We start from the raw sequence: 19827 nt of genomic DNA, 5'->3' as shown, positions 1-19827 counted from the left end.
GTAAACCTCTATCAGATCTTCCCTCAGCTTTTGATGCTCCAGAGAAAATGAAGCAAGTTAATCCAACCTCTCATTAAAATGCATACATGTATTAAGAAATGATACAATGTTTTTCCGGAGTGATATCACAGAAGACAGGACAAACCAAAGACTAACACTGACAGAACCACATAATTATAACATATAGTTACAGCAGTGCAAAGCAATACCATAATTTGATGAAGAACAAACCATAGGCACGGTAAATAAAGTCTCAAAGTCCCCGAGTTGATCGACTCCCGAGTCCCCGATAGCAGGTGGCAAAAGGGAGAAACTGCCTGCCATAAACCTCCAGGCACTGTCAACTTGCCGATACCTTGGAAGCAGCCGACCACAGCCGACACTGAGTCCATCCATCCGAAAACTCCGAGCTTCCGAGCAGCCCCTCCGATACAGTCTCCCGAGCGCCTTTGACCTCTCCTCGGCCGCTGAAACACGCAAAGCTAAGGATTTGGAGGCCTTCAGCTCCAGAGGTTCCGGTTACCACACAGTCGTCGCAGCAGCAGCAAACCAGACATTTCAGAAGTTTTCCAGATGTTCCGCTGTGCTCTCACGTCTGTCTCCATCAATTCAGGATTGTGCACGATCCCCTACTTGACAGATAACAGATATTCATCACCGGAGAGGCCACGCGCGCTGTCGTCGTGCCGCCATCTTCTCCTGCACATATTCCTTTGGTAGTCAATTAATCATAGTGAATTAGAGATGGTGTGATGTGCCCTGAGTCCATTTGTAGGAGGAGGCATGTTTCCTCCTTCGTTTCTAAGGTTTGAAAAAATTCCATTTTTTCCCCACTCAAGTCCAAATCATTAAAATGTGTTCCAGTGTGGAATGTGGCCGTACCCCTCAGTGAAGTGGCTGCAACCACACTCACTCCCAATGTCTCTTTCTACCCTATTTTCTGTATGTGTGCATGTGTCCATGTGTATGCATGTGTCCATATGTGTGCGTGTGTATATGTGTGTGTGTCTGTCCGTGTGTGCGTCTGTGTCCGTATCTGTATCCGTGTTTGTGTCTGCCGCCCTTTCCCTCCTCCCCTCCCGTTTCTCTCTCCCCTCCTCCACCGTCACCTCATGGAAAGTGATGGAAGTTCCTCAGACTCATCTATTCCTCCAGTCCTAGCGGTGATAACTCTAACTGGCCCTTACTGTTATCGACAGGATGGGCTCGTGAAAGCCAACATGGAGAAGCTGACATTCTACGCCCTCTCAGCTCCAGAGAAGCTGGACCGAATTGGTGCCTATCTTGCAGAGAGACTGAGTAGAGACGTTGCTAGGCACCGATATGGGTAAGAATATAAGACATAGAAAATCATAAGACCATAAGATATTGGAGCAGAAGTAGGCCATTCGGCCCATTGAGTCTGCTCTGCCATTCGATCATGGGCTGATCCAATTCTTCCAGTCATCCTCGCTCCCCTGCCTTCTCCCCATACCCCTTGATGCCCTGGCTAATCAAGAACCTATCTATCTCTGCCTTAAGTGCATCCAGTGACTTGGCCTCCCCAGCCACTCGTGGCAACAAATTCCACAGATTTACCATCCTCTGACTAAAGTAATTTCTCCACATTTCAGTTCTAAATGGATGTTCTTCAATCCAAGTCATGCCCTCTTGTCCGAGACTCCCCTACCATGGAAAATAACTTTGCCATATCTAATCTGTTCAGGCCTCTTAACATTCGGAATATTTCTATGAGATCCCCCCTCATCCTCCTGAAATCCAGGGAATACAGCCCAAGAGCTGCCAGACGTTCCTCATACAGTAATCATTTCATTCCTGGAATCATTCTTGTGAATCTTCTCTGAACTCTTTCCAATATCAGTATATCCTTTCTAAAATAAGGAGCCCAAAACCGCACGCAATACTCCAAGTGTGGTCTCACGAGTGCCTCACAGAGCCTCAACATCACATCCCTGCTCTTATATTCTATACCTCTAGAAATAAATGCCAACATTGCATTCGCCTTCTTCACCACCTGGAGGTTAACCTTTAGGGCATCCTGCACAAGGACTCCCAAGTCCCTTTGCATCTCTGCATTTTGAATTCTCTCCCTATCTAAGTAATAGTCTGCCCGTTTATTTCTTCCACCAAAGTGCACGACTATACACTTTCCAGCATTGTATTTCATTTGCCATTTCTTTGCCCATTCCCCTAAACTATCTAAATCTCTCTGCAGGCTGTCTGTTTTCTCAACTCTACCCGCTCCTCCAGGTATCTTTGAATCATCGGCAAATTTAGCCACAAATCCATTAATCCTACAGTCCAAATCATTGACATACATGGTAAAAAGCAGTGGTCCCAACACTGACCCCTGTGGAACTCCACTGGTAACCGGCAGCCAGCCAGAATAGGATCCCTTTGTTCCCACTCTCTGTTTTCTGCCGACCAGCCAACGCTCCACCCGTGCTGGTAACAGAGAAAGGCCATTGAGGCACTCGAGGTTGCTCTGTTGTACAGTGTGGAAGGCACAGGAGACCGCATTGAACTGGAGTCTAGAACTATAAACAATCTGCTGATGGAGCTCAACTGATTGAACTGCTGTTGCCTATAATAAAATAACTAAAACTATAACTAAAATAAAATAACTGGACCTTTACACACTCTCAAGACTCAACCACACTTTATTTTCAATGTGCACAAGGAGAACAGCATGGCCCCTGTCAACACACTGTTCTGAATTCAGAACAAAGAAACACCATTTTTATACAGAATTGGCTGATCGGTTATGGAAATTGACTATTTGGTAAATTGCGTGTGTTTGAATCCCTTACTTGCAAGAACAACACCATATAGAATACATATGTTAAAAGTCAATAGAAGCTACAAGCTGACAATTGAAGATACTTTGAAATTAGTAAATCAATTGTTCTTTAGATGGTGTATGTGTCTCACTTATCTTGTTTCCAGACCCCTGGAAAGTTAAGGTTTCAGCCCAAAACATTGACTGTACTTTTTTCCATAGATGCTGCCTGGCCTGCTGAGTTCATCCAGCATTTTATGTGTGGTGTATGCTTTTCAATGACCTTTCTTACCTGGGCTGTCTGCTCTCTATCTGCAGTCTATCCTTGTCTGGATAGTGTGTTAACCCTTGCCTTGCTGCAACTTCCACAGAGCAGCATCAATGGGGAGGGGAGAGGAAGGGAATTATCCATGTTTCAGGTCAAAACATGGAAAGTTGGAAATCTATGCTGATGGAGGGCTTTAACTCCTTCCCTTTGACATATGCTGCCTGACCCACTGAGCTGCAAAGAGCAGAAACCATTCAGCCAATTGGTCTGCTCCACCAGCTGCTATTGTTTGCTACTAATGATTGCCACTCTGCATTCGGTGCCACTTTCCTGCACTAATGCCAAATCTCTATAGCTTGCCAACTACCTTGAATATACTCTGCTCCTGTATAAAGGGAGGGTTCACAAACCAGCTCTGAGCATCTGTATCTGTGTAGTAGCCACTTTGTTAACGGAATGGGGAGGCAACAAAGGCAAATGTCACATTTGAGAACGTGGAACAAAACAGCACAGAAACAAGTCCTTTGGCTCACAAAGTTGTGCCGAACCAAATAAATTAGTGATCAAATGACAAACTAAATTAATCCGTTATGCCGACCCAATGCTTATATCTCTCCATTTTCCTCATATTCATGTGCCAATCAAAGCATCTCTTAAAAATCTCTAATGTATCTGCCTCTACCACCACCCCAGCAGCACATTACAGACACCTAAGACTTACCCCCTCTCACCTTAAATGCATGCCTGTATAGGTATTAGACATTTCAACTCTGGGGAAAAAGATATTTTCTGTCTACTCTATCTGTCCCTCTCATAACCTTTTTTTAAGAAATCTACAGCACATTACAGGCCCTTTGGCCCACAGTATTGTGCCAATGATCTAGAAACTGCTTAGAATTTCCCTACCGCACAGCACTCTATTTTTCTAAGCTCCATGAACCTATCTAGGAGTCTCTTTAAACATCCTATTGTATCTGCCTCTACCACTGTCACTGGCAGTACATTCCAAGTACCCAGCACACTCTGTGTGAAAATACACCTCTGAAAAACCTCTTCTATCTACTTCCAAGCACCTTAAACCTGTGCCCGCTTGTGTTAGAAATTCAGCCCTGGGAAAAAGCCTCTGACTATCCACACGATCAATGCCTCTCATCATCTTATACACCTCTATCAGGTCACCTCTCATCCTCCGTCCCACAAAGGAGAAAAGGCCAAGTTCACTCAACCTATTCTCATAAGGTACACCCTCCAATCTTGGTAACATCCTTGTAAATCTCCTCTGCACTCTCTCTATAGTATCCCCATCCTTCCTGCAGTGAAGTGACCAGACTGAACACAGCACTGCAAGTGGGGTCTGACCAAGGTTTTATATAGCTGTAACATCACCTCATGGCTCTTAAACTCAATCCCACAGTTGATGAATGCCAACACACCATATGCCTCCTTAACAGCACTGTCAACCTGTGTGGCAGCTTTGAGTGTCATTTCAACAGGGACCCCAAGATCTTTCAGATACTCCACACTGCCAAGAGTCTTACCATTTATATTATATTCTGTTTTCAAATTGGATCTACCAAATTGAACTACTTCACACTTACTGGGTTGAAGTCAATCTGACATGTCTCAGCCCAGTTCTGCATCCTATCGATGTCCCACTATAACCACTGACAACACTCCAGACTATCCACAACACCCCCAACCTTTATGTCATCAGCAAACTTATTAACCCATCCTTCTACTTCTTCATTCCGGTCATTTATAAAAAAAACGGAGGAGGGGTCCCAGAACAGATCCCAACGGAACACCACTGGTAACCGACCTCTGTGCAGGAAACGAACCACCTACAACCACCCTTTGTCTTCTGTGGGCAAGCCAATTCTAGATCCACAAAGCAAGGTCACAGTGGATCCCAAGCCTCCTTACTTTCTGAAGGAGCCTGGCATGGAGTACCTTATCAAATGCCTTCCTGAAATTTTATTATTCCTCTAAGAATTCAATCATGCTTGTAAGGCACAACCTGCCCATAGCAAAGCCATGCTGACTATCCCTAATCTCTCCAAATGTTCATAAGTCCTGTCTCTCAGGATCTTCTCCAACAACTTGCCCACCACTGAGGTCAGACACACTGGTCTATAATTTCCTGGGCTATCTTGACTCCCTTTCTTGAACAAGGTACCAACATTTGCAGCCCTTCAATCCCCTGGTACTTCTCCTGTCCCTACTGATGACGCAAAGATCATTGCAAGAGGCTCAGCAATCTCCTCCCTCGCTTCCCTCAGTAGCCTGAGGTATATCTCATCCCGTCCCGGTGACTTATCTAACTTAATGCTTTTCAAAAGCTCCAGCACATCCTCTTTCTTAATGTCTATGTGCTCAAGCGTTTCAGTCTCCTGTAAGTCATCTCCACAATTGTCAAGGTCTTTTTCCCTGGTGAATATAGCTTTAACATTACCTCACGACTCTTGAACTCAATTCCACAGTTGATGAAGGCCAACACACCATACTTAGCAACGCTGTCAACCTACATAGTAGCTTTGTGTGTCCTATGGACATGGACCCCAAGACCTCGCTGATCCTCCACACTGTCAAGAGTCTTACCATTAATATTATATTCTGTCTTCAAATTTGACCTACCAAAATGAACCACTTCATACTTATCTGGGTTGAACTCCATCTGCCAGTTCTGCATCCTATCGATGTGCCACTGTAACTTCTGACAACCCTCCAAACTATCCACAACACCCCCAACTTTTGTGTCATCAGCAAACTTACTAACCCACCCTTCTACTTCCTCATCCAGGTCATTTATAAAAATCACAAAGAGGAGGGGTCCCAGAACAGATCCCTGAGGTACACCACTGGTCACCATCCACCATGCAGAATATGAACCATCTACAACCACTCTTTGCCTTCTGTGGACAAGGATATTCTGGATCTACAAAGCAAGATCTCCTTGGATCACATGCCTTATTACTTTCTGAATGAGCACCTTCAGAAAGTGGGGCACCTTCTCAAATGCCTTACTGAAATCCATACACTCACTACTCTACCTTCATCAATGTGTTTTGTTAAATCCTTAAAGAATTCAGTCAGATTCGTAAGGCACAACCTGCCCTTGACAAAGCCATGCTGACTATCCCTAATCAGATTATGTCTCTCCAAATGCTCATGGATGCTGCCTGTCAGGATCTTCTTCAACAACTTGCCCACCACTGAAGCAAACCTCACTGCTCTGTAATTTCCTGGGTTATCTCTACTCCATTTCTTGAACAAGGGAACAACATTTGCAACCCTTCAATCCTCCGGAACTTCTCCTGTCCCTATTGATGATGCAAGGATTATCACCAGAGGCTCTGCAATCTCCTCCCTTGCTTCCCACAGTAGCCTGGGGTACGTCTTGTTCAGTCCCGTGACCTATCTAACTTAATTGTGGATACGATAGGGTCTTTTAAGAGACTCCTGGATAGGTACATGGAGCTTAGAAAAATGGAGGGTATGGGTAACCCTAGGTAATTTCTAAGGTAAGGACATGTTTGGCACAGTTTTGTGGGCCGAAGGGCCTGTATTGTGTTTAGGTTTTCTATGTTTCTATGATAATACCTTTCAAAAGCTCCAGCACATCCCTATCTTAATGTCTATATACTCAAGCATTTCAGTTCACTGTAAGTCATCCCCACAATTCTCAAGGTCCTTACACTGGTGAACACATAATCATAGTCATAGTCATATTCATAGTCATAATCATACTTTATTGATCCCAGGGGAAACTGGTACTAAAGCAAAGTATGCATTAAGTACCTCTGCTACCTCTTCCGGCTCCATGCACACGTTTCCACTGTCACACCTGATTGGTCCTATTCTCACACGGCTCTCACGTTGCTCTTCACATACTTGTAGAATGCTTTGGGGTTTTCCTTTCTCCTGCTCACCAAGGTCTTCTCATGGCCCCTTCTAGATCTCCTAATTCCATTCTTGAGCTCCTTCCTGGGATCGTTGTAATTTTCTAGAGCTCTAACAGTATCTAGTTTCTTGAACCGTTCGTAGGCTTTTCTTTTCTTCCTAACTAGACTTTCTACATCCCTTGTACACCATGGTTCTTTTACCCTACCACCTGTCCCTGCCTCAATGGAATATAGACATGCATTTCCCTGAGGATATCTGCTCCCAATGTATTTCCCCAAGTTCCTGTCTGATAGCATCATATTTCCCCCGACCCCAATTAAATGTTTTCCCAAATTGTCTGTTCCTATTCCTCTCCAGTGCTATGGTGAAGGAGATAGAGTTGTGATCACTACCTCCAAAATGCTTTCCCACCAAGAGATCTGACACCTTACTGGGATCATTTTCCAATACCTGATCATGTACAGCCTCTCCTCTTGTTGGCTTGTTTACATATTGCATCAGGAAATGTTCCTGAACACACCTAACAAGCTCCACCCCATTTAAGCCCGTTGCTCTAAGGAGATGCCAGTCAATATTGGCAAAAGTTAAAATCACCCATCACAGCAACCCTATTGCATAGTTCCAGAATCTGCCTCCCTATCTGATCCTCAATGTCTCTGTTACTATTGGGGGAGGTCTATAAAATCTAGTAGAGTTACCTCTCCCTTCCTGTGTCTGACTTCCACCCACAATGACTCTGTAGACAATCCCTCCATGACTTCCTCCTTCCCTGCAGTTGTGACACTATCTCTGATTAGCAGTGCAACTCCCCCACCTCTTTTGCCTCACTCCCTGTCTTTTTTGAAATGTCTAAAGCCCAGCACCCTCAGCAGCCATTCCTGCCCCTGCGACATCCCAGTCTCTGTAATGGCCACAACGTCATAGTTCCACGTATTGATCCACGCTCTAAGTTCATTCGCCTTGCTCGTGATACTCCTTGCATCATGACACATCTCAAACCATCTGGCTGAGTGCTTCTTTGCCCGAAGATGGGGGCGCATGTGTATCACGAGGCTCAGTGTCTTACCAGATTTCGAAAAATAGTGTTAATTTATCTCAAGCAACACACATAAAAATTGCTGGTGAACACAGCAGGCCAGGCAGCATCTATAGGAAGAGGTACAGTTGACGTTTCGGGCCGAGACCCTTCGTCAGGACTAACTGAAAGAACAGATAGTAAGAGATTTGAAAGTGGGAGGGGGAGATCCGAAATGATAGGAGAAGACAGGAGGGGGAGGGATGGAGCCAAGAGCTGGACAGTTGATTGACAAAAGGGATATGAGAGGATCATGGGACAGGAGGCCCAGGGAGAAAGAAAAGGGGAGGAGAAAGCCCAGAGGATGGGCAAGGGGTATAGTCAGAGGGACAGAGGGAGAAAAAGGAGAGAGAGAAAAAGAATGTGTTTATATAAATAAATAAATAACGGATGAGGTAAGAACAGAAGGAAGGGCATTAACAGAAGTTAGAGAAGTCAATGTTCATGCCATCAGGTTGGAGGCTACCCAAACGGAATATAAGGTGTTGTTCCTCCAACCTGAGTGTGGCCTCATCTTAACAGTAGATGAGGCCGTGGATAGACATATCAGAATGGGAATGGGACGTGGAATTAAAATGTGTGGCCCCTGGGAGATCCTGCTTTCTCAAGCAGACAGGACGTAGGTGTTCAGCGAAATGGTCTCCCAGCCTGTGTAGGGCCCCACCAATATATAGATGGCCGCATCGGGAGCACCGGACGCAGTATATCACCCCAATCGACTCATAGATGAAGTGTCGCTGCTTCCTGCATGCATGCTGAGCTCGTTGACTTCATTAACTTTGCCTCCAACTTTCACCCTGCCCTCAAGTTTACCTGGTCCATTTCCGACACCTCCCTCCCCTTTCTAGATCTTTCTATCTCTGTCTCTGGAGACAGCTTATCTACTGACGTCTACTATAAGCCTATGGACTCTCACAGCTACCTGGACTATTCCTCTTCTCACCCTGTCTTTTGCAAAAGTGCCATCTCCTTCTCGCAATTCCTCCGTCTCCACTGCATCTGCTCTCAGGATGAGGCTTTTCATTCCAGGACGAAGGAGATGTCCTCCTTTTTTAAAGAAAGTGGCTTCCCTTCCTCCACTATCAACTCTGCTCTCAAACGCATCTCCCCCATTTCACGCACATCTGTTCTCACTCCATCCTCCCGCCACCCCACTAGGAATAGGGTTCCCCTTGTCCTCACCTACCACCCCACCAGCCTGCGGGTCCAACTATTATTCTCCGTAACTTCCGCCACCTCCAACAGGATCCCACCACTAAGCACATCTTTCCTTCCCCCCCCCCTGCTTTCCCCAGGGATCGCTCCCTACGCAACTCCCTTGTCCATTCGTCCCTGCCCCACCCCTCCCCACTGATCTCCCTCCTGGCACTTATCCTTGTAAGCGGAACAAGTGCTACTCATGCCCTCACACTTCCTCCCTCACCACCATTCAGGGCCCCAGACAGTCCTTCCAGGTGAGGCAACACTTCACCTGTGAGTCGGCTGGGGTGATATACTGCATCCGGTGCTCCCAATATATATTGGCGGGACCTGATGCAGGCTGGGAGACCGTTTTGCTGAACACCTACGCTCTGTCCACCAGAGAAAGCAGGATCTCCCAGTGGCCACACATTTTAATTCCACGTCCCATTCCCATTCTGATATGTCTATCCACGGCCTCCTCTACTGTAAAGATGAAGCCACACTCAGGTTGGAGGAACAACACCTTATATTCCGTCTGGGTAGCCTGCAACCTGATGGCATGAATATTGATTTCTCTAACTTCCGTTAATGCCCCACCTCCCCTTCATACCCCATCCGTTATTTATTTATTTATTATTATTAATTTTTTTTCTCTCTCTCTCCTTTTTCTCCCTCTGTCACTCTCACTATACCCCTTGCCCATCCTCTGGGTTTTCCCCCTCCCCCTTTTCTTTCTCCCTGGACCTCCTGTCCCATGATCCTCTCGTATCCCCTTTTGCCTATCACCTGTCCAGCTCTTGGCTCCATCCCTCCCCCTCCTGTCTTCTCCTATCATTTTGGATCTCCCCCTCCCCCTCTCACTTTCAAATCTCTTACTAGCTCGTCTTTCAGTTAGTCCTGACGAAGGGTCTCAGCCCGAAACGTCAACTGTATCTCTTCCTAGAGATGCTGCCTGGCCTGCTGTGTTCACCAGCAACTTTGATGTGTGTTGCTTGAATTTCCAGCATCTGCAGATTTCCTTGTGTTTGCATTAATTCATCTGCTTGTTTCCTGCGCATTCGCTCAATTCGGCTATGCGAACTACACTGACAGCAAACGGTCACTTTTGGACATTAACTATCGATGCACCAACAGTTTTGGACTATCTCTACACCCTTCAAGAAGGGAGAGAGGCAAAAGAAAGGAAATTATAGGCCAGTTAGTCTGACCTCAGTGGCTGGGAAGATGTTGGAGTTGATTATCAAGAATGAAATCTCAGGGTACTTGGAGGCACACCATGAAATAGGCTGTGGTCAGCATGGTTTCATCAAGGGAAAATCTTGCCTGGCAAATCTATTGGAATTCTTTGAAGAAATAACAAGCAGGTTAGACAAAGGAGAATCGGCTGGTGTTGTGTACTTGGATTTTCAGAAGGCCTTTCATAAGTTGCCACACATGAGGCTGTTTAATAAGCTGTGAGCCCATTACAGGAAATATTCTAGCATGGAGAAAGCAGTGGCTGATTGGCAGGGGGCAAACAGTGGTAATAAAGAGAGCCTTTTCTCTTTATTTCAAAATAACTGCGAATAAAAAGTAAGTGCTACAGCACACAAATATAAAAGTACTGAGACAGTACAATATGGGTGTAATACTGCTTAGCGCTGTGATGTGAGGTTCAGCAGGGTCACAGCCTCAGGGAAGAAGCTCTTCCTGTGCCTGCTGGTGCAGGAGCGGAGGCTCCTGTAGCACCTACCGGATGGGAGGAGAGTAAAAAGTCCATAGTTAGGGTGTGATGCATCCTTGATAATGCTTTTCACCCTGTCCAGGCAGCGTTTATGGTAGATGTTCTCAATGGTGGGCAATTGGGTGCCGATAATCCGCTGGGCAGTTTTTACCACACGCTGGAGTGCTTTGCGGTCCAATACAGGACAATTGCCATACCATACTGAGATGCAGTTGGTGAGTATGCTCTCAATGGTACAGCGGTAGAAGTCTGTCAGTATCCTGGGACAGAGGTGAGCTTTCTTGATGCTCCGCAGGAAACAAAGACGCTGTTGCCTTTGGATTTTGATTTTCAAAAGGCTTTTGACAAGGTCCCACACAGGAGATTAGTGTGCAAACTTAAAGCACACGGTATTGGGGGTAAGGTATTGATGTGGATAGAGATTTGGTTGGCAGACAGGAAGCAAAGAGTGGGAATAAACGGGACCTTTTCAGAATGGCAGGCTGTGACTAGTGGGGTACCGCAAGGTTCAGTGCTGGGACCCCAGTTGTTTACAATATATATTAATGACTTAGATGAGGGAAATAAATTCAGCATCTCCAAGTTTGCGGATGACACGAAGCTGGGCGGCAGTGTTAGCTGTGAGGAGGATGCTAAGAGGATGCAGGGTGACTTGGATAGGTTAGGTGAGTGGGCAAATTCATGTCAGATGCAATTTAATGTGGATAAATGTGAAGTTATCCACTTTGGTGGCAAAAGCAGGAAAACAGATTATTATCTGAACGGTGGCCGATTAGGAAAAGGGAAGGTGCAACGAGACCTGGGTGTCATTGTACACCAGTCATTGAAAGTGGGCATGCAGGTACAGCAAGCGGTGAAAAAGGCGAATGGTATGCTGGCATTTATAGCAAGAGGATTCGATTACAGGAGCAGGGAGGTACTACTGCAGTTGTACAAGGCCTTGGTGAGACCACACCTGGAGTATTGTGTGCAGTTTTGGTCCCCTAATCTGAGGAAAGACATCCTTGCCATAGAGGGAGTACAAAGAAGGTTCACCAGATTGATTCCTGGGATGGCAGGACTTTCATACGATGAAAGACTGGATCGACTAGGCTTATATTCGTTGGAATTTAGCAGATTGAGGGGGGATCTTATTGAAACGTTTAAAAACCTAAAGGGATTGGACAGGCTAGATGCAGGGAGATTGTTCCTGATGTTGGGGAAGTCCAGAATGAGGGGTCACAGTCTGAGGATTAAGGGGAAGCCTTTTTGGACCGAGATTAGGAAAAACTTCTTCACACGGAGAGTGGTGAATCTGTGGAATGCTCTGCCACAGGAAACAGTTGAGGCCAGTACATTGGCTATATTTAAGAGGGAGTTAGATATGGCCCTTGTGGCTAAGGGGATCAGGGGTTATGGAGGGAAGGCTGGTACAGGGTTCTGAGTTGGATGATCAGCCATGATCATAATAAATGGCGGTGCAGGCTCGAAGGGCCGAATGGCCTACTCCTGCACCTATTTTCTATGTTTCTATGTTTCGATGTGTGATAAGTGTTGTGGTCAGGGCAGAGTGAAGTGCCGTGGAGATGGCGTCCTCTGTTGACCTGTTGGTGCGATAGGCAAATTGATGGGCGTCCAGGGTAGTGGGCAGACAGGATTTCAGATGTGATAGAACCAGTCTCTCAAAGCACTTTGCAATGATGTGGATGAGTGCAACTGGGTGGAAGTCATTCAGGCCCGTGGCAGTGGAATGCTTCGGCACTGGCACGATGGTGGTGATCTTGAAGCTTGTGGGGACAACAGCCTGGGCCAGGGACAGATTGAAAATGTCCATGAAGACCCGGGCCAACTGCCCTGCACAGACTCTGAGCACACGGCCATGTATTCCATCCAGACCAGCTGCTTTCCATACATTCACCCTGCTCAGGGTGGCACAAACATCAGAGGTGGAAAGTGAGAGGGGCAGTTCACCAGGTGGGAGATCTGCTTTGAGGGTGACCTCCTTGTTCTCTCGGTCAAAGCGAGCGTAGAGGTGATTGAGCTCATCAGGGAGGGAAGCAGAGCTGGAAGGGGGCACAGTACTAGGTGGTTTGTAGTCTGTAATGACCTGTATGCCACGGCACATGTGCCGGGGGTCCGAGGAGGTGAAATGCTCCTCGATTCTCTGTTTGTATATGTGTTTAGCCTGAGAGATTCCCCTCCTCAGGTTGGCCCTGGCTGAGCTGTAAGCCTCCCGGTCTCCAGACCTTCTTTGTTCATCCATGGTTTCTGATTGGGGAAAAGTTTTATTTGTTTTTGTGATGTCACTAGCTACACACTTGTTGATGTGCTCAAGGACAGAGTTGGTATATAAATCAATGTTAATCTGACAGTCTGTGGTGGCATGGGCAGCAAACGTGCTCCAGTCTGTGTGCTGGAATTGGTGCTGAAGAGCAGAGTCAGCACCCTCCAGCCAGATCTTAATAGTCTTCATTGTGGGTTTCACACGTTTAATGACCGGGCTACACTTGGGAAACAGAAACAATGATAGATGGTCGGACTGTCTCAGGTGGGGGAGGGTAGTGGCTTTGTAAGCGTCAGCCACATTAGTGTAGACATGATCTAAGGTTTTATTACCCCTGGTGATGCATGATACATTTTAGTAAAATCTTGGAAGCACGGTACGTAGGTTACAATGATTAAAGTACCCAGCAACAATAAAGGCTTCGTCTGGATGCAATGTCTGCAGCTTGCTAATAGTGGCACTGAGGTCTTTCATGGCTACTTTAACATTAGCATCCGGTGGAACATAAACTGCAACAGCAATGATGCACGTAAACTCTCGTGGTTGATAAAAAGATCTGCACTTCATAATCAGGTATTCCAGATCAGCAGAGCAATAAGTGTCAGCAATGGTAGAGTTAGTACACCGTGATCGATTCACGTAGATGCATAAACCACCTCCCCTACTTTTACCTGTCACTGTTGCAGCTCTGTCAGCCCTTCCAGTTCCACATGTTGTTCGGGACATCACTGTTTAGCCACGTCTCCGTAAAAAACATGACGTTGCAATCGGTAAGCCTTTGTGTGAGGGTCCAAGTCCTTAGTTCATCCAGCTTGTTTGTCAGAGACCAAACATTGGCGAGGAAGATGCTTGGTAGCGCTGGTCGGTGTGGATTTAGCCTTAGCCTACACGCAAACCTCCACGCCTCCTTCGTCTTAGTTTACGGTCTCGACGCCAGCGCCGGGCCCTTCCGGTCGGAGCGAGTTGAATGCAGGTCCGCGGTGTCCTTACTAACTCCAGAGGTAGTTGGTAAAAGTTGAATGGATAGTCCAAAACTGTGTTGGTGCATCGATAGTTAATGTCCAAAAGTGACTGTTTGCTGTAGGTGTAGTTCACATAGCCAAATCGAGCAAACACGCAGGAAAGAAGCAGATAAAGTAACACTATTTTTTGAAATCTGGTGAGGCACTGAGCCTCGCAATACACACGTGCCGCCATCTTCAAGCAAAATGAGAATGATCCTGGAAATGAAGGGATTAACATACAGGCCCAGAGCGTTTGATGGCTCTGGACCTGTACTCGTTGGAGTTTAGAAGAATGTTGTGGCGGGGGGGGGCGGAATTTCATTGAAACCTGCTGAATATTGAAGGGTCTAGATAGAGTGGACATGGAGAGAATGTTTCCTATAGTTGGGGAGTCTAGGACCAGGTGGCTCATCCTCAGTATAGAAGGACCTCCATTTAGAACAGAGATTAGGAGGTAATTCTTTAGCCAGACAGTAGTAAAGCTGTGGAATTCATTGCCACAGATGGGTCTAGAGGCCAAATCATTGGGTAAATTTAAAGTAGAGGTTGATAAATTCTTGCTTAGATAGTCATCAAAGGTTACAGAGAAAGGCAGAGGAATGGGGGTTGAGAGTGGAAATAAATTACGTTTAATGGAATTGCAGAGCAGACCTGATGGGCCAAATGGCCTATGTATTATATGGGAAGGGAGGCACGTGTGGAAGGGTTGATGAGCTAGCTGTATTTCCTTATGGTGTGTATGCTTGCTTGTCCATCAGCTATGTGTGTATTGCCATGGAGGCTCTGGACCAACTCCTGATGGCCTGTCACTGCCAAAGCATCAACTTGTTTGTAGAGAGCTTCCTCAAGATGGTGGCCAAGCTTCTTGAGTCTGAGAAAGCTGCTTTACAGATCTTGGGAACCAATTCGGTAAGTCTGTTTCCTGACTGCAAATTAATATGTAGATAGGTGCCCCTGAGGAATTAGGGTCTGGCTTTGACAGTTGCTGTCAATACTGATAACCTGGTAGTGTCCACCGAATTACAGTGGATTCCGCTTAATTGCGCTATCGGTTAATTGGGGCAGCCACTTATTTGATACAGCTCTTAAAAGACAAAGACGAATCAAGAAAATAGCCAAGCTTCATTTAGGTTATTTGGGACACACTACTGCTTAATTCGGACAGAAAATGTTGCCTAAGTTTCTCGCAAACAACAGTCCCGCACTCTTGTATGGCCGTCAGACACGACACCATGAACAATTTCTAAATAGTATCAGTTGCATGTTTGTGTCTAAAAGCAGCGATTTTTGTCACTGATGATTGGTAATAAACAAGCAGTAAGACAACTCGGAAACGTTTTGCTCACTGCGGTTTCAAGCATTCAGATGTGCAGATGCCAGAAATGGCTGGGAGTAGAAATGAAATGATTTCACTACTTCAACAAGTTAGGAACTATAAAAAATTTAAAAGAATCAACAATCATCTGAAATGTTACCAGGAAAACTTAGATTTGGAGGATGCAATTGTAAAGCATTGCATGAAGGCAGTGCTGTGTGGGAGAATATTTAAAGTGAAAATGTACTGGGGCAGCTCCACTCTCTAAACCTCAGCAGTCTGTGTCCAATGGTACAAACAAGTGTCACAAACTGTGGTCTTTCTTGGTTGCAATGGATGACCTTGACAGGAAGGATATAAATAAGGTTGAAAGAGTGCAGAGAAGGTTTACAAGGATGTTGCCGGGACTTGAGAAACTCAGTTACAGAGAAAGGTTGAATAGGTTAGGACTTTATTCCCTGGAACGTAGAAGAATGAGGGGAGATTTGATAGAGGTATATAAAATTATGATGGGTATAGATAGAGTGAATGCAAGCAGGCTTTTTCCACTGAGGCAAGGGGAGAAAAAAACCAGAGGACATGAGTTAAGGGTGAGGGGGGAAAAGTTTAAAGGGAACATTAGGGGGGGCTTCTTCACACAGAGAGTGGTGGGAGTATGGAATGAGCTGCCAGACGAGGTGGTAAATGCGGGTTCTTTTTTAACATTTAAGAATAAATTGGACAGATACATGGATGGGAGGTGTATGGAGGGATATGGTCCGTGTGCAGGTCAGTGGGACTAGGCAGAAAATGGTTTGGCACAGCCAAGAAGGGCCAAAGGGCCTGTTTCTGTGCTGTAGTTTCTATGGTTCTATGGTTCTCTTGTGCCTTGTCACGCTCTTTGCTCTCCGTGGAGCATTGCAGAACCGCTTTCCTGGCTACTGAACTTCACTCAAGTCTGCCGTAGTTGACTTCAGATGCTAGGACAGGCACCTGGCTACCCTCACCCGGTTTAGCCCGCTTGTCAAAGCAGTGTATTGGGATCTGGCCGCAGTTACATGCAAACAGGTAAGAGCTAAGTGTCCAGTGGCGATGAAAGGTGAATGAGCTGCCCCAGGATTGCCCCTTCAGCACAGGTGCTACCCCTCCCTGGACATCCCATACTCCCATGTCATTTTTTTAATACCTTTTTAACTATTATCGTGTAGCTTCATTTAATTGGGACAGCCTGTTAATAGGGCCAAAATGTACTGGTCCACTGTGTCCCAGTGAACTGGAATCCACTGAATTAGATAAACACTTCCATCCACCCTTGTTCAAAAGTACACGAGTACTGCTTAAATCATATGGAGGCACATGACTCTGCAGATGGTGCATCTGAAACAAAAAAGAAACTTAAAGGACGTCCGCTAGTCAGGAAGCATTTGTGGAGGCAGACTTACCATGGAAAACATTGGTGAAGCTAGAGAATTCAGGCAAGAGAATAGTGTTATTTAAAAAAAATGTTGACATCACGAAAGAGGATATGTTGGTGGTCCTGAGGTCCATATGTCCCCTGGGCCTGACCAAATATGTTATTTATTTTATTTTATTTAGAGTTACAGCATGCCCAAATGAGTGGTGCTGCCCAATTACACCCATGTAACCAATTACCCTACTAACCAGTACAACTTTGGAACCTGAGAGGAAAGCAGAGCACTTGGAGGAAACCCACGTGGTCAAGGGGCGAATGTACAAGCTCCTTACAGGCAGCAGTTAGAATTGAATCCAGGTGGCTGAGACTGGAAAAACGTTACACTAACTGCCATGTAACCAAAGCCACCAGGACATTGTGGCAGATGAGAAGAAATTTCTGTGGTCTTGTTTGGTATCTTTGTATTTTTCTCATCCCTGGTTACGAACTGGAAGTAGGGTGGCTAAGTACCTTTATTTAAGGAGGGCTGCAAGGAGAAGCCAAAGAATTTTAGCCTGGTGAGCCTTATGCTACTGTGGGAAGGTTATTGGAAAGTGATTCTGTATAATTAGGATTCATTTACAAAGACCAGTAAAGATAGTCAGCATGGCTTTCTGCATTGGAAATCAGGCCTCACAAATTTGATTAAGAGGTTTGATGAGGACAGAGAGGTGGACATTGTCTAATCAGTGTTTCCCAACCTTTTTTAGCCCAATGCCCCCCCAAAGCATTTTCATACTCGCCAATGCCCCACGAAAGCACCTTCATACTTACCAACATTCCTCTTAGGCACAATGTACTTTCCGGTGCCCCTATAATGTAAAAACATGTCTAACATACACAAAAATGATTCTGCTTTAATTTTTTATTTGTCTTTAAACCTAGCTTACATGGTACCTGTATGCTGTACAGCAGGTTTGCCATCAGTGTGATTCCTTGAGCTTGATGGTTTTTAGCAAGAGTTGAAATATCTGGTTCAATTTGTGACAGTAAAAGCCTTAAGTCCCCCTTCGTAACAATGTCCAAGTGATTTCTGCTCACTGCACTGGAGCCTCTTTCAACAAGGTAGGAAGTTGGAAATGTAATGAAGAGCAGTTTGTCTCTTCTCCAAAGACCAGGAAATTTCATATGACAGTGTAGCCACAAAAGCCAACATTTTTGCTTCTTCATCATTCTGAATTTCGATAATTTCTTCTTGCCAGCTCCCTTTCTGTTCTTCCACCTTGCAAAGAAATGGGTTAATTACCCAGTCCATAATTTCCAGATCATTCAAATCCTTGAATTGATTCTGAAATCCTTCTTCAGTGGCTGCAGGTGTAAGCAGTACTCTTGTAAATCACCATCTGTGAAACAGAGCGCCATACTTTCCATGCAGGGAAACAGTGAGAACGTTTCTTCTCCCAGTGTTTTGCTTATATATTTCCAATTTTCTGCTAAAAGTGGACACTAAACTTTTTGCATGGATTAAATTGACGTTCTCATCCAGCAGTTTCATATTTAGAATGTTCATTTTGTTGTACAGATTGGCTGCGTATGCCACGTCTCCACGTAGAAATTCGACCTTGTTTCCAAAGCTTTTGTTGACTTTGATTTGAGCAAATATTCAAACACAGTGTCAAAAAGATCTAAGAAACAGCCTTTTGACAGCTAATGCACTTAAGTGTCCAAACTCCTCACCGTTATCTTGGCATAACTGGTGAATTATTCTGCTATTTAATGGAAGAGCTTTAATTTTGTTGATAGCATATATTACAAGAGTCATGCTTCAAAAAAGTCACTGAGTGAAATTTTTGGCTGTGATATGTTAACAAAGAATTACACAATGGATTGGAAATAGGCTTGGAATTTCTTTTTTCATAAATGCTACTGAAGCAGCATGCAACCTGTTATATATGGTGCTCTATCTGTTGCACAAGAAATCATGTTCCTAATCAGAATACTTTTATCCTCAATATATATTCTGAGCTTGTCGTAGATTGATTCTCTATTAATATTTGTTTCTAACCTTTTATAAAAGAGAAAATCTTCATAAACATTTCCATTTTTGATAAACTGTACATATGCCATTAGCAATACCTCGTTGTCTTGCACAGTTGATTCATCCAGTTGTATCCCAAATTCTATTTTTTGTAGCTCTGTGCATAGATAATACTGAATGTCTTCACTCATTTCATCAATATGACAAACTACAGAGTTATTAATCATACGAATTGATTTTAAAATACTGGTATCAATTTTGAGAACAGTGGTGAGCACTCCTCTCAGTGGTGAGTAGACATTATTAATCTTTCACCAATTTTATGAGATTTTACACACTTTCAATCATTTTGGAAATGTTATAAGAAGCAATGAGACCACAATCAATGTAAATTTAACTTTCTTGGCAAATGACCATAACAGCATAAGATATTGGAGCAGAATTAGGCCATTTCACCCATCGAATCTGCTCTGCCACTTCATCATGGCTGATCCAATTTTCCTCTCAGCCCCAATCTCCTACCTTCTTCCCGCATCTTTTCATGCCCTGACCAATCAAAAATCCATCACTCTCTGCCTTAAATATACATACAGACTTGGCTTTCACAGCTGCCTGTGGTAAAGAATTCCACAGATTCACCACTCTCTGGGTAAACAAATTCCTCCTCATCTCCATTCTAAAAGGACACTCCTGTATTCTGAGGCTATGACCTCTGTCTTAGACTCTCCCTCCATCGGAAGCATCCTCTCCACATCCACTCTATTGAGGCCTTTCATTGTTCGATTGGTTTCAATGAGAACACCCCTCATCCTTCTGAATTCCAGCAAATACAGGCCCAGAGCCATCAAACACTCTTCATATGACAAGCCTTTCAATCCTGGTATCATTTTTGTGAACCTCCTTTC

General features: G+C 44.9%; 1 protein-coding gene across 7 annotated transcripts in view; it reads left to right on the top strand.

Moving 5' to 3' along the window:
* The window catches only part of LOC134350026 (protein EFR3 homolog B-like), a 299220-nt gene that overhangs the window by 63427 nt on the left and 215966 nt on the right, over nucleotides 1-19827 (top strand). For all 7 annotated transcript variants that reach the window (XM_063054929.1, XM_063054928.1, XM_063054927.1 and 4 more), the window contains 2 exons: nucleotides 1200-1327; nucleotides 14956-15106. In XM_063054929.1, the coding sequence (XP_062910999.1) occupies nucleotides 1200-1327; nucleotides 14956-15106 (279 nt within the window). The remainder of the gene's footprint in view (nucleotides 1-1199; nucleotides 1328-14955; nucleotides 15107-19827) is intronic.

This window comes from Mobula hypostoma, chromosome 8, assembly GCF_963921235.1.
Source record: "Mobula hypostoma chromosome 8, sMobHyp1.1, whole genome shotgun sequence".
Lineage (NCBI taxonomy): Eukaryota > Metazoa > Chordata > Chondrichthyes > Myliobatiformes > Myliobatidae > Mobula > Mobula hypostoma.
The sequence above is the reverse complement of the archived record's forward strand: the minus strand, read 5'-3'. Positions and strand labels throughout refer to the sequence as shown.